This window comes from Misgurnus anguillicaudatus, chromosome 14 (genome assembly GCF_027580225.2).
Source record: "Misgurnus anguillicaudatus chromosome 14, ASM2758022v2, whole genome shotgun sequence".
NCBI classification, from domain to species: domain Eukaryota; kingdom Metazoa; phylum Chordata; class Actinopteri; order Cypriniformes; family Cobitidae; genus Misgurnus; species Misgurnus anguillicaudatus.
The window spans coordinates 15,776,483-15,790,364 of NC_073350.2; the positions used below are offsets into that span (position 1 = coordinate 15,776,483).

General features: G+C 39.8%; 1 protein-coding gene across 1 annotated transcript in view; it reads left to right on the forward strand.

Moving 5' to 3' along the window:
• The window catches only part of nlgn1 (neuroligin 1), a 261,716-nt gene extending 248,229 nt beyond the window's left edge, over positions 1-13,487 (forward strand). Inside the window, exons 6-8 of the mRNA XM_073875957.1 lie at positions 3,556-3,767; positions 7,755-8,545; positions 9,248-13,487. Of these exons, the coding sequence (XP_073732058.1) occupies positions 3,556-3,767; positions 7,755-8,545; positions 9,248-10,082 (1,838 nt within the window). The 3' untranslated portion in view covers positions 10,083-13,487. The remainder of the gene's footprint in view (positions 1-3,555; positions 3,768-7,754; positions 8,546-9,247) is intronic.
• Positions 13,488-13,882: the final 395 nt, after the last annotated feature.

Here is a 13,882-nt window from a genome sequence, read left to right on the forward strand (position 1 = left end):
TGCATTAGTTGCACCGCTGTTGAGTGCGACACTAGACTTGTTTCCTGTGCCACTGTCACACTAGATTTTCAGTATGCATCATTTGGACGTAGACCCCTGCTTACATGGGCAACAACTGAATATATCATGCTCTAAAGTGTTGTTGTTTTATTCACCCATCACTCCGGACTTGTGGTCCTCCTCAGAGTCCACACTTTGATGACATCAATATAGATTATCTATTAGGCTTTACATTATTGGAATATGCAGGTCAGAGTTTACCAAACCTGAACTTGGATTTTTTGCATGAACTTGCGCTTCAGGGGTTTCATTTATAAAGCGTACGTACTGGGTGTGGGCCCTGTCCCAAATGGCACACTCCGGACTTGTGGTCCTCCTCAGAGTCCACACTTTGATGGCATCATGTAGTGCAGACTTTAGGGACCCTTGATGAGTCGTATTTTGGGACAGATTTGAACGTCACACCGGAAACAGGTAGAGAAGTTGCCCGTCAGTGTGAACTCCTCCCTTCTGTCGTCTGATTGGTCTGATTGCTCTTTCACAAGGACTTCTGGGTTGGTAAATTGCGTGAAGCCTGTTGCAGTGCGGGCTTCGCTGAAGACCGCATCAAGGGGGCAAAGGAGGCGCTGATGAGCACACTTCAACGTGTAAAAATGACAGATGGGACACCCTACGGACTCGTAGACTAAGCGAGCACGTGCAACTTAAGGCTACGAGACCGAAGGTCCACATGAAGTGCGCCATTTGGGACAGGGCCAGTAGGTCTTAAAAAGTGAAGCCTCTGGCTCTTTAATCGCCCCCTGGTGGCTGGCTGCAGTACAAGCCATAAACCCCGCCCTCTCCATTCAAACGAATGGGACTCTGCTTTGAATAAAAAAATTATTTACACTACCAATAAAAGTTTCCGAAAGGTGGTTTTGGTCTTTTCAGGTAGTTGATATCATGCTAATATATGTTCAATTGTTCTTATTGTGATACATTTTATTTTAGCTAGTAATTTGATGCTATAGAAAGGGGCAAGTCGTTATGATTGGCATGGCTGAATAGAGACAGAGCGCAGTTATGCAAATTTGAAAACCACGCCCACCGGGGGAAAACAATCCAACCGTCTCCATTAACTTTGTATTGCGAGAGGCCGCCTCATTGTCATTTCTGGCTTATAACAAAAACAGAATAATGCCTAAAAGCTGCTGTGTGACAATATGTACAGCTAACAAGCCAAAGAACCCAGAAATACGTTTTTATAAGCTGCCAAACGTAAAACTCAGCCTTTAAGGAGAAAAAAGTGGATCGCCGACTACGTTTCCCCCTAGTGGACGCAGTTCTACTCATATGGGTACTATGAAAAGTTGCCGGTTTCCACTTTTGTGTCTTTAAACACTCGTTTTTTTTGGGGTCGACATCTTATAAAAACTTATTTACAGATTAAACTTAAAAACAAAATAATACAGAAAAGCTGCTGTGTGACAAGGTGTATATCTAACAAGCCAAAAAAAAAACATAAATAAGTTTTTATAAGCTGTCGACCTCAAAAAACGAGCGTTAAAGACACAAAAATGGAAACAGGCAACTTTTCATAGTACTCATATTAGTAGAACTGCGTCCACTAGGGGGAAACGTAGTGGGCAATCCACTTTTTCTCCTTAAAGGCTGGGTTTTATGGCTCGACAGCTTTCAGAAACTTATTTCTGGGTTCTTTGGCTTGTTAGCTGTACATATTGTCACACAGCAGCTTTTAGGCATTATTCAGTTTTTTGTTATAAGCCAGAAATGACAAGGAGGCGGCCTTTCGCAATACAAAGTCAATGGAGACGGTTGGATTGTCCCCCCCCCCCGGTGGGCGTGGTTTTCAGGTTATGACGCGCTGCACTCCGTCTCTATTGGGCGCGTGGGCGTTTGGGCAGAAGTTTGATACCGCGGCTCCGCCTCTGGCTCCATGGATGATTCCTTCTGCGCATGCCTTGGCTCCAAACTGACGTTTTTACGTAACATGGACATTTTTGGCTTCAATTCATTACAATGGAGGTAGGCAACGTTGTGTCATCCATCTTTTTTACAGTCTATGGTGCGTACGCACAACACGGGTTTGGAAACGTGTGTATGTCAGTTCCCACGCAAAGGTTGTGATCTACAAAAAAACAAACTTGACGGGAGAATGGGCGTGCAGGGTGAGATCTGCGGATTATTTATGTACGCACACGTGCAGGTGATCTGTGATTTATAAAGGGAACAATGCTTTGTTTTATAAGTATTTTTTGCCATAGGTTATGCCATTTTTGGCTTTTGTGCGTATGTACTGTAGATTTTATTAAGGATCCTATGCACAGTTTTATAAATGAGACCCCAGGTCTGGCATATTCACATGTTTATTAATAAAAGTCAGTGAAACAAAAAGTCTTTACTTTTTCTATAAAGTTTCAAGCCAGATTTAATTGTCATTGCAACTTGTATTATGTAACTGTGTGTGTGTGACAAATAGAAATATTGAACTTTGAATCTCTTGGACTGATTAGAGTTGCAGTAGTTGTTGTATTGCCTATTATTTTACATGTTCTGGGAACATGGGGGCAATTACAAGAGAACTAGGATGTTTATTCCCAGGTTACTGTAGTGAAGTAATCTGCGACTCGATTTCTATTAAAATGCAACAGTAGGTTAGTTCTTTGTAATCACAAAATGTTCACTGACACCAATAATGTATTACCGCAAGCTGATTTGTTGTTAATTCAAGTGCACTTAATTGGAAGCCAAGGGGTAAAAAATCAGCCGCATTCTGCACCGACCCCAGAGAGCTTCGGTTCCACTGCCTGACCAAACCAAAGACAAAGAGCAAACCAAAGCAAAACTTATTTGTCTGAGAACAATCAGGGATAATGTGAAACACAGAAGGGTAATGTAGATAAATGTACTTTAGAGTTAGGGCTACGGTAGTTAAAACTTCAGCAGACTGCTAATATACAGAAACAAAGACCAAACCTAGTGAGTTACCTTGCATAGCATTATAAGTAAAATGAATCTGTATATGACCAAATTGCAATGGTTTACATAAGCAACACCTTTTCTAAGATACAGTAACATAAAATGCCTTAAGCAGCTGCCTACTTACAGTAGAAAGTTCACTTGATTTTGGTACAGAGCCAAGATGTGAGTCTTCAGTTTTTGTTTCATTTTTTTTCTTCATTTATTCATAATATGACTTTAAGAGTCCACAAAATAAGATTGTTTTAAGCTTAGATGTTAATATTCTGTTAGTAGAGGTCAAGCTAAACGTGTGATGCAAAAATAAATAATAGAAATAATAACTAAAGGTGTTTACATAACCATTTCTGAGGTGAACAATCGTGATGATAAGTAACCCATGAAAAAAAAAGTGTGTTTGTAGGAAGGCAAGGACGTTTCTGTTTTCACTCTTATTTAAAAATGTGTTATTGCGTCGTCTTCTTATTAGTTCCCTTGTACTGCAGTCTGTTTATGAATAATGCAAACATCTCAATCATTTTAATGCTTTAAGTTGGCACCGCAATGCACATAATACCTATTTTTTTCTATTTGCAGGTTTTTTGAGCACGGGCGACCAGGCGGCCAAAGGAAACTACGGGCTTCTCGATCAAATCCAGGCCCTGCGCTGGACGAGCGAAAACATTGCGTTCTTTGGGGGTGACCCTTTACGCATTACTGTTTTTGGGTCTGGGGCCGGGGCCTCATGCGTCAACCTCCTGACTCTTTCCCATTATTCTGAAGGTAACCGTTGGAGCAATTCAACCAAAGGTACAATGCAGAGGTTTTAACTTTTGACAGTGTTTTGTCTGCATGCCACAGCTGTTTGCATCATGAGCTCATTTAGGTCTTGTTTTTTGGAATGGCTAAAGTTCACATCTGTGTGCTCATTTGTTTATGTATTACTGTATTTACATTTATGCATTTTGCTTTAACCCAAAGTGATTAATAGTGCATTCATGCTAAACCATTTTTTATCAGTATATGTGTGTGTTCCATTGAAACCATAACCTTTGTATTGTTAAGGCAATGATCTACCAAGTGAACTACAGAATTTTTTTAATATTTATTTATTATTTTATAATAATAAACCACAGAAGTGCACTATTCCTAAATCCAAATCCAAAACTTTATTTACAGTATAGTATTTACTGACCATGGTGTTGTTTCAAACCCATACTGTATGATTTATTTTTCTATAAAATATCAGTGAGAATATTTTTGAAAATGTTCTTTTTGTAAAATGAAAGTTAACTGTAACCACATCTGTTAATCTCTAAAAATGTGTAAAATTGTATTAAGGTACAAGAGCTACAATGACTTGGATCATTTTATTGTATAAAACTGGCTCAAAATATTGGTTTGTTCACTGTTTCTCTTCTCAATTTCGAGACACTAACTCAGTGATCCGGTAGCAGTAGTTTTTGAGTTAACAGCTCACTGGAGGGACCATTATAAGTAAATAACGACTTAAATTTCACACATTGTTACTGTATGGCTTCAGCAGACTAGACACACACTTGTATGCTTTTATACAGCATTTTTGCTTTTTTAATGGAGATACTATTATAAACATTCTTAAGATGCTCTCCTTGTGATATTATATGGAAAAAATAGCATGCATGTTGTTAGGACATGAGTGTGAGCAAAATAGTCCACTTTGATAATCCACTTTCGACATTTTACTAACTTTATACTAAGTAACTTTGCCACAACATGTCAACTACTGTAACTTTCATTAGCATTTTGGGGTTGGGGAAGAGGTGAGGGGAATAAGTTAGTTGCAAAGTTAAATGAAATATAGTCAGTTGGATGTAATGACTGTTGAGGTTTCATAATAATGATTTAGTCGATATTAGGCAGATTTACTTTTACAGTAGTTGGTTTAATGTCTAAAGTGGATTATTGAAATGAAGTTACAATTAAAACATACCTATACTTACTAATTCTATAGATTTAATTATACGACATATTTAATTATATGACATAGACAACTAGGGGTGCACAAACTCAGCTCTATTTCATTAATGCATAGAAGAGAGGTTTTAAACATTTTGATGCCAATGACCCCAAATATTATATACTTTTCATGAGGGACCTCTTTCTAAAATATATATCTAGTTGTATATTCTATGTATAAACAGTCCTTCCAGAAAAACGCATTTTTTTGTGATTGTTGCGGGCAAAAATCCTTGATCTTGCGGCACGTTTTCTTAAAAAATGTGATGGAATATGCAGAATATTTATGCAATTTTATGCAATGAAATTGTTGAAAAACTGTGTGAACTTGCAAAACTGTTTGCAGCTTTTGCAGCTTTTCATTGATGTTCACGTGGCGTAATTACGTCACTTCCTAACATTCCCATGACAACAGGGGACATGGCTGCGCATGTGTGAAGTAAATGCAACATTTCGCAACTTTCTGCTAAGATATATATATGACTTTTTGCTACGAAAATGCGGAGATTATGAAATCATGCAAGCCCCGCATATTTTGCGAGCAGAAATCTGCAATTTATGCGGTGAAAGTGCGACGTATTTAAGAAATGCGGCCCCTGCATAAGTATGCAGACTTTGGCTGATTATGCATTAAATCATGCCATCGCATAATCGCATTTTTCTGGAGGGACTGTATAAAGAAATGAAGAGTTTCGTGGCAAAACGTTTTCAGAAATCTCGTTTTTTGTTTGTGCATTCCAATAAATAAACTGCAGTTGGTTTGTTTTGATTTAAACCTTCATAACTTAAAAAATACAGCTAAGTAGCACCATAAAACAAAATAATAACTTGATAACATAATAATAAACTTGTTTTGACAAAAATGTTAAAAACTGAGTTATCTCGTTTTGCAACGAAACTCTTCAAATGAAGAGTTTCGTTGCAAAACGAGATAACCACAATTTTTTTAATTGTTCAGAAATCTTGTTTTTTGGTTGGGCATTCCAATTAATATCAATTAAACTGCAGTTGGTCTGTTTTGATTTAAACCTTCATAACTTAAAAAATACAGCTAAGTAGCACCATAAAACAAAATAATAACATGATAAGATAATAATAAACATGTTTTGACAAAAATGTTAAAAAATGGATTTATCTCGTTTTGCAACGAAACTCTTCAAATATTTACATTGTGCTGTTGTACAAGTGAAAGAGATAAAGGGCACTGTAATGAAAAAAAAAACACACATTAGAAATATAAACAATTTTTGAAAGTATATATATGTAACAATAAAGGAAAGATAAACAATTAGAAATTCATTTGATCACTTAGAAAAGGTAATAATACTCGATAGACTAAAATTATTGCTTTGCCCTATGAAATTTCCTGGGGACCCCTTCTGGAGGACCCCTGGGTCCTCATACCCCAGTTTGAAGAGCACAAAAACTCTAAATATCATAAAACCAACAAAGCTGCGGAAAACGTTGCGAGGCGTTTCCGTCATGGACCCAGCATTAGCCGAACTTATTTGTCACTCACTGGCACGCTGTAAGCAGCAAACCTGATAGCACTTGTTTATGGAAATTACATTTCCCGAGCTTGCTTCATGTTCTCATCTTTATTTAGTCGAGGCCATACACGTCACCAGGCACCATGAGTGCCCTGTCCAAATACGGCACTCACCTTCCATTGGCACAAAAAGGCTAAATACATTAATTCCATTTTCAGTCTCTCTGCTTGGAAGATTGCTTTGTAAAGAGGTCTCTTGGCACAGACCTGCTCTAAGGTTGTCACTATCATTCAAATGAACCCACAGTGAACCTTTAGAAGAGACTTGAGCATTCGCCGTGTTTGCCTTGAGGCAAAACGTGCGTTGTTTAATCCTGAATAATTTTCGGATATTTTTTCGGTTTAGCAGTGTATCCCTCCTTTGCAAACACATTCATCCGTTCATACGAAATTGTTCACTGTTGAATTGCGTACTAAAGCATCCCCTTATCTCCATTTCATTTCCATGTGTGTGTGTTTTTTGTAGTTTTTTTTTCTTTTTCAGTAAGAACATGTTTTTACTCATAACTGCACTGCTAAGACTGAGATCCCAGGGGTTGTCATGGTAACAGAGTAACTCAATTTTCCTCTTTCTTGCTCTTTATGTCTGTCTTTCTCTCTCACACACACAGACACACACTCTCATGCTCAATCGCATGCTTTTGGTTTTGATGTTTGTGCATGATATCTGCTATTTCTTAATGGTATGGGACAATTTTGTTGCTGTCTTAATGTAAGATGGGTTCACAGAGTGCAAACAGCTAATTAGCATTAATGCACTGTAGTCAAAATTTAGAAATACGTCTGAAGATATGTTTTCCCCTGAATTTTCATGATAAAGTGAAATGTTGTTAAGCTCTATTTGCAATGCAAGTTCATCAGCATTTTCATGTTTACTTGCATGCCCTCTTCCCCAAACCATTTAAGATTTGCACAATAAACAACCAAACTAAAGTATGTTAAATTCCTCCTGCTTGCACCCTGATGAGCACTTCTTGTTTGTATACAGTGGGCTTCAAAAATTCAAGACCACATTAAATATCTGGGATTTTTACTTTTATTCGAAAATAGAAATAAAAGTTTGTACATATTTGTAAGGTTTAGTGATGTAGGTCACTATGTAAAGTAATTTATGACATAAGGAAGATAGTATACTTGTAAAGACAATTACGCTATTAAATGAAATAAAACAAGAAGTCACTTGTGGTCATTTGGACGCTATTATATTACTGTTGTTCTCTCTGTAATTCTGCTTTCTTTCATCCATACCGGTCTTTTCCAACGGGCCATAGCCCAAAGTGGCACAGCATTGTCCAGCTGGGCTGTCAGCTTTCAGCCAGCCAAGTATGCCCGCATGCTGGCTAAAAAAGTGGGGTGCAACCTCAAAGATACAGTTGAGATGGTAGAGTGCCTACAGAAAAAACACTACAAAGAATTAGTGGAGCAGGACATCCAGCCCGCTCGCTATCACATCGCCTTTGGACCTGTCATCGATGGCGATGTCATCCCCGATGACCCTCAGATCCTTATGGAACAGGGGGAGTTCCTCAACTATGACATCATGCTGGGCGTCAACCAAGGCGAAGGGTTAAAATTTGTAGAACTCATTGTGGACAACGAGAACGGCGTCCAAGCCAATGATTTCGACTACGCCGTGTCGAGTTTCGTAGATGACTTGTACGGTTATCCCGAGGGGAAGGACATTCTGCGGGAGACTATTAAGTTTATGTACACCGACTGGGCGGATCGTCACAACCCGGAGACCAGGAGAAAGACCCTGCTGGCACTGTTCACAGATCATCAGTGGGTGGCACCAGCAGTGGCCACAGCAGATCTTCACTCAAGCTTTGGCTCCCCAACTTATTTCTACGCCTTCTACCATCACTGCCAAACCGAGCAGGTGCCTCCATGGGCAGACGCCGCGCATGGTGATGAGATCCCTTATGTGTTTGGGTTGCCAATGATGGGTCCAACCGAGCTCTTCCCTTGCAACTTTTCCAAAAATGATGTGATGCTTAGTGCAGTGGTGATGACATACTGGACCAACTTTGCCAAGACCGGGTAAGTCTCTGTGCAAAAATTAATAAGAAATTAGCCTTGGGTTAAACAGTGTCTGCAAATTAAGAGATTGTGTAGAATATTTTTCCAAAGCATGATCATAATTTAGGAGGCAAATTTCTGCACATTACCCCGTTGTTGCCAGGAAACAGGGAGCAAAAGGGTTCCTGAGGTTTAATCATTGCCTAATTGTTTGTTAACAACACTTTCATTCAGGGATACTTGCTGAGATTCTCCAGTTTATGCTACATTAAATTTACGCAACTGCTTTTTACGCAACAACAATTCAGTTTGCTTCAATTTAGGTGTAATGCAGTGATTAACGCGATGATCACTTAGAGTGAGTTTAGTGTTTATATGACATCGCCGCAGTTTAAATGAAATGTCTGCTTGGATGTATTACTGTATCATCTCAAGGGAGGACAACAAATCAATTTTTGTGTGCAAATGTGCCGTTTCCTCTCTCTCTGACTAATTCTCGTTAATTTTAAAAGCAGGAGCAGTTGTCAGGAGACAGTAATGAGCTCTGGGAGAATATTAGGGGTCTCTAGGCACCCCTTTAAGACATGGTACTGTGTCGATAATGGGTTGTGGGAAATTTGTCTAAAGGTGACTTAGAGAGCGCTTGTGTTTCTAACCATGTGCTGTTGAAGAAACACTGTTTTGTTGCAGTGCTCCACTTATCATTTTTTATTTTTTTTGCAGTGACCCCAACCAGCCAGTTCCACAAGACACCAAGTTTATTCACACCAAACCTAACCGATTTGAAGAAGTGGCCTGGACGCGATACAACCAGAAGGATCAACTATACCTTCACATTGGCTTAAAGCCACGTGTCAAGGAACATTACCGGGCCAACAAGGTCAACCTGTGGCTGGAACTGGTGCCTCATCTTCACAGCCTCAACGAAGTCACCCAAATCATTTCCACCACCACTAAGTTGCCTCCAGCCGAAGTTACTCCCCGTACGCCAAAGAAGATCCAAGTCAACACCAAAAGGCCCTACCCTACACCGTTCCCCACGGAAACACAGGACAGCCACAACCAGAACCAAAACCAACCTTTTTTGGTGGACCAGCGGGACTATTCCACAGAGCTAAGCGTCACGATTGCCGTAGGTGCTTCGTTGCTCTTCCTCAACATCTTGGCTTTCGCTGCACTCTACTACAAGAAAGACAAACGGAGACACGAGGTTCATCGACGCTGCAGCCCACAAAGGACCACCGCCAATGAGCTGCCCCACACGCAGGAGGAAGAGATCATGTCTCTCCAAATGAAACACAGTGATCTGGAGCGGGAATGTCGGGAGGCCATGCACCCGCACGAGGTGGTCCTGAGAACTGCCTGTCCACCTGATTACACGCTCGCCATGCGCCGTTCGCCGGACGACATCCCGCTCATGACCCCGAACACCATCACCATGATACCCAACAGCATGCCGGGCCTTACCTCTTTACACCCGTATAACAGTTATTCCAGTGGACAAAATAACACCCTACCCCATCCACACCCTCATTCACACTCCACCACTAGAGTATAGCCACACCCAAATACGAACATACATACACGCATACACTTCCGCAGATGTGGAGTGCGAGTGTGGCAATGGACAATGGCCAGAGGTGACATCACCCGGTGAGGAATATCTTTACTCCAGTTCAAAGGAACAGGAAACAACTTTTCTTCTTTCCTCGAGAGCAAAACTATCATTTTATATCAGAGGGGAAAACAAAACGGACGAAAACAGCGCAAAACAATTTCTGATTTAATGAGAAACAAACAGAGATGATTTTTTACACCTTGTATTGTGACAAAACCAGGACCATTTCTTGGAAACAATTATCAGTCTGGGATTCTTTGAGGAATGTTTGATTCGTTAGCCGGAGAGGAAACAGCGGAATCAGAGAAGAGATGACGTGTGGGAGGCTCTTTGTAAACACAAGGAAACATATTGTTTTCCCGAGGCGCTGGATTGTAGATTACACTCTTCTGAGCAGAGGGGAAATGCTGCTTACCTAATTTAGGTGTGTGTTGTCCTGGTGGTAGCATTGTAAGATACGGAATACATTGTTAAGGGAAAAAAGGAAATCCTCAAGAATATGCACAATAGAGACATTCTCCGAATGTCTTTGAAATCTTTTTGTCAATTTATTTTTTGGGGGAACCATTTTATTGTATAGGACCTATTTACATATCTAGATATGTACACAAGCACCCATGCTCTTTAAGCCCTGGCTGGGGGCGTTGATACTGAGGATTCTGCCTCAAGAGCGTAGCGGGGAATTTATTGGCTTCCTGGCAGATACAGCTTCATCACACAAGTGCTGTCTATACTGAGAACTGGTGGACTGGAGGCTGGATATTTTTAGCACGATGCGCATGACAATTTATCTGCTTGGTGGCTGTTCTGCTGATTAAGTCATTATTTAAAACGGAAAAAATCATTTTCTTCCCCATTCGGATTCGTTTGAGGAGATACTGCTCTGATTGGCTCGGGAATTGGAATTTGGTGGCGAAGGCGGACACTGAGGGTTCTGATTGGATGGGGTGACGGAAAGGGGTGGGGATAAGCTAAATAGATTGCATTCGCAAATAGATCGAGTGAACCTGGTTATGAGGACTAGTTTTGTACTTGTGTGTTGGTAAACTTTTTAATAGTGGTGAATCACTTGTTGTTTGAGCTCCCACACGTGGGACATTAATGTACCTTTTGATTTGCTCATTGGTCTCAGCTATTGTTTTATTTTTTTGATCGTTTTCACCTCTTGCTAATAGTCAAACCATGTTACCTTACAAGATTTATTACCTGTAATGTTTGATTATCATCCTTTTTTTGTTGCTATGCTTTATGAGGCAGTTCCCGTACGAGCGACTATTTACCAACGCAGGGATTTATGCGGTACAACTTTAGAGCTCTGGAGTCATGCGCTGGTATCCCCTCATCCAGAACTTTCTGTGGTTCTCCTGAATGATCAACCCCAGCGATTCCCACACTGAAGACAGGACGGCCCCTGATGAAAGGGTGTATTAGGGGCCCTTCTTATCTTGCAAAGCCCTTGATCATACTGCTTAACGCTAGCTATATAAAAGAAAGAAATGGAGAATGTGGATGAAAAGAGGTTAAAGAGAGCAGTTGAAGGCGAGAGATGGATCTGCTGGTGCGAGAGCCACTTTGTCAGTTCTTACCCACAGATCAGTGGCTGCTGCTCAGTAGTCCCAGTGCTAAAAGTTTAACAAGCCGGTTTCACCTGCACATCTCTCCGTAATTGCCGGTTTTATCCAGGTGATATCCGAATCCTCATTAAACATCAAGTTTATAATTATTTTGACATTTTTCCTCAAAGCTGTGTTATGTAACATACTACAGTACATGCTAATGATCAACACCAATGAATCCCAGACTAAAAACAGGAGGGCTTGTGATGAGAGGGTCTTCTGATCTTAAGAGGCCCTTGATCATACAATTTAAAGCTAGAAAAAGAGAATCTTGATTACTTTATTCAGAGCCTCATTACGTAACATACGTCATGGTATAAAACAGATCCTACCGTAAGCTTTCAGTGACTATAATTGCTACAGGACTTTCCTTGTGGTCACTATTAAGATGTTCTGATCTGCAGTATAAATCTCATTACACCTCTCTTATCAGCATGTAGCCTGTAATCATATATACAAAATTCATAAATGAATAATTTTCTCATTTTCAAAAGCCCCCATTCTTATTTTTGCAAACAAGCAACATCATTTGTTGGTTGCTTGATTTTTTACTTCTGGATCATCATGCTGGATAGCCCTGCCCACAGTGAGATCTTATTGGTCCTGCTCAGCATACCTGCATATTAAAACTTGTTCCGATTGGCTGGGATTATGGATATGGTTGGCTAGGATACAGAGCTCACAAAAGAAGCCAGTTAGGTAGCATCACACAACATTTCACATCTCAAGGTAATTAAATAATAGTTGTGTGTACAACAGTGAGCGAAAAAACGCAAGTTTGTGGGAGTGAATACCTGAGCCCTGGTGACCAGCTAGTGGCAGAAAACTAATGAGGGATATGAATTGTGCAATTCACTTCCTGATCCCCAACATTATGTTTCCATTCAATACACAACATCCTCTGAACGTCCACTCTCTGTTTTGGCATCACCTATGACAACCATACAAAGTAAATCAAGGCAACAGAGAGCTCTTCTCTGTGTACCAGTCCCCATCTACAGGTATACATATGCAAAGTGAACCTGCCTATGCGTCCCCCTCCAAAAGAAAGCTCTTTTGATCGATATTAAAATGTAATGAACCGTCCACCGGCGAGCCGCTTTGAGGATTCATCTCGTGCATGCACATGTAGCAGAGAGAGAGAGCTGGGATTCATCTGTAATTGAGGAGATCTCCAATCGTTCAGTATGTCTCACGCACATAAACACACACACACACGTATGTATGCCAGGATGAGCCTTGTAACTGAATGTAATCCAAGACCGAGGGCCATTTTCTTACAAACAGCAACCAAATTACATTGTGTTTATTTTCTACTGGCTGACCTTGGAAGAAGATCAAAATGGCTGTTTATGAGAACTACAGAGGGTTGTTGTGATGTAGATTATTTGTCATTTTGTCTTTCTTTCTGGTTAAATAGGATTTAATCTTCTGGAGCACAATAAATGATTTTATCAAGCTCAGTCTGTCTTTACTGTTGGTTTGTTTTTGATTGTGTATTTTGATGTACAGGCATGGCCGTATCAAGGGTTTGAAAATAAGTGCGGTCCAGGGTGGGGTGTTAAGAGTTAACAAATGCAATTGAATGTATTTTGTGTAAACCTTGTTACCATTTACACAATCTGTCCATCTGTTTGGAGTGATGGGCATTTTTATATTAGGCCCTATTAGATCACAATTTCTTACTACTTTACTGTTAATTATTAATTTATTTTTCATGCAACAGTACTATTATTGTATTTTTTTAGTATGAAATATTATATAAGCGAGTTCAACTCCTAAATTAAACGAAATAACATAGCCTTATTCATAGCGAGTGTTTGCATATTTGTCCAGCTATGTGACTTCAACTTTATGCAAAATATGAAAGACTATCAATGGGAGGGAAGCGTGGACTTCACTTCATGGTCACCCAGTGTTGCCATATATTTGAAAAACTAACAAAAATAATAAAGAACAAAATAATCAGTGTGACGAAGATGAATGTATAATATGTGCAAAGAGCATTCTGTCAATATTATTATCTCATTTTTGACGGAGGTGGTGTTTAGCGGCTTTTGCTTCTGAGCTCTCATACACTGAAAAAACAAACTTTTTTGTGTAGTAATATATATTAGATTAAAT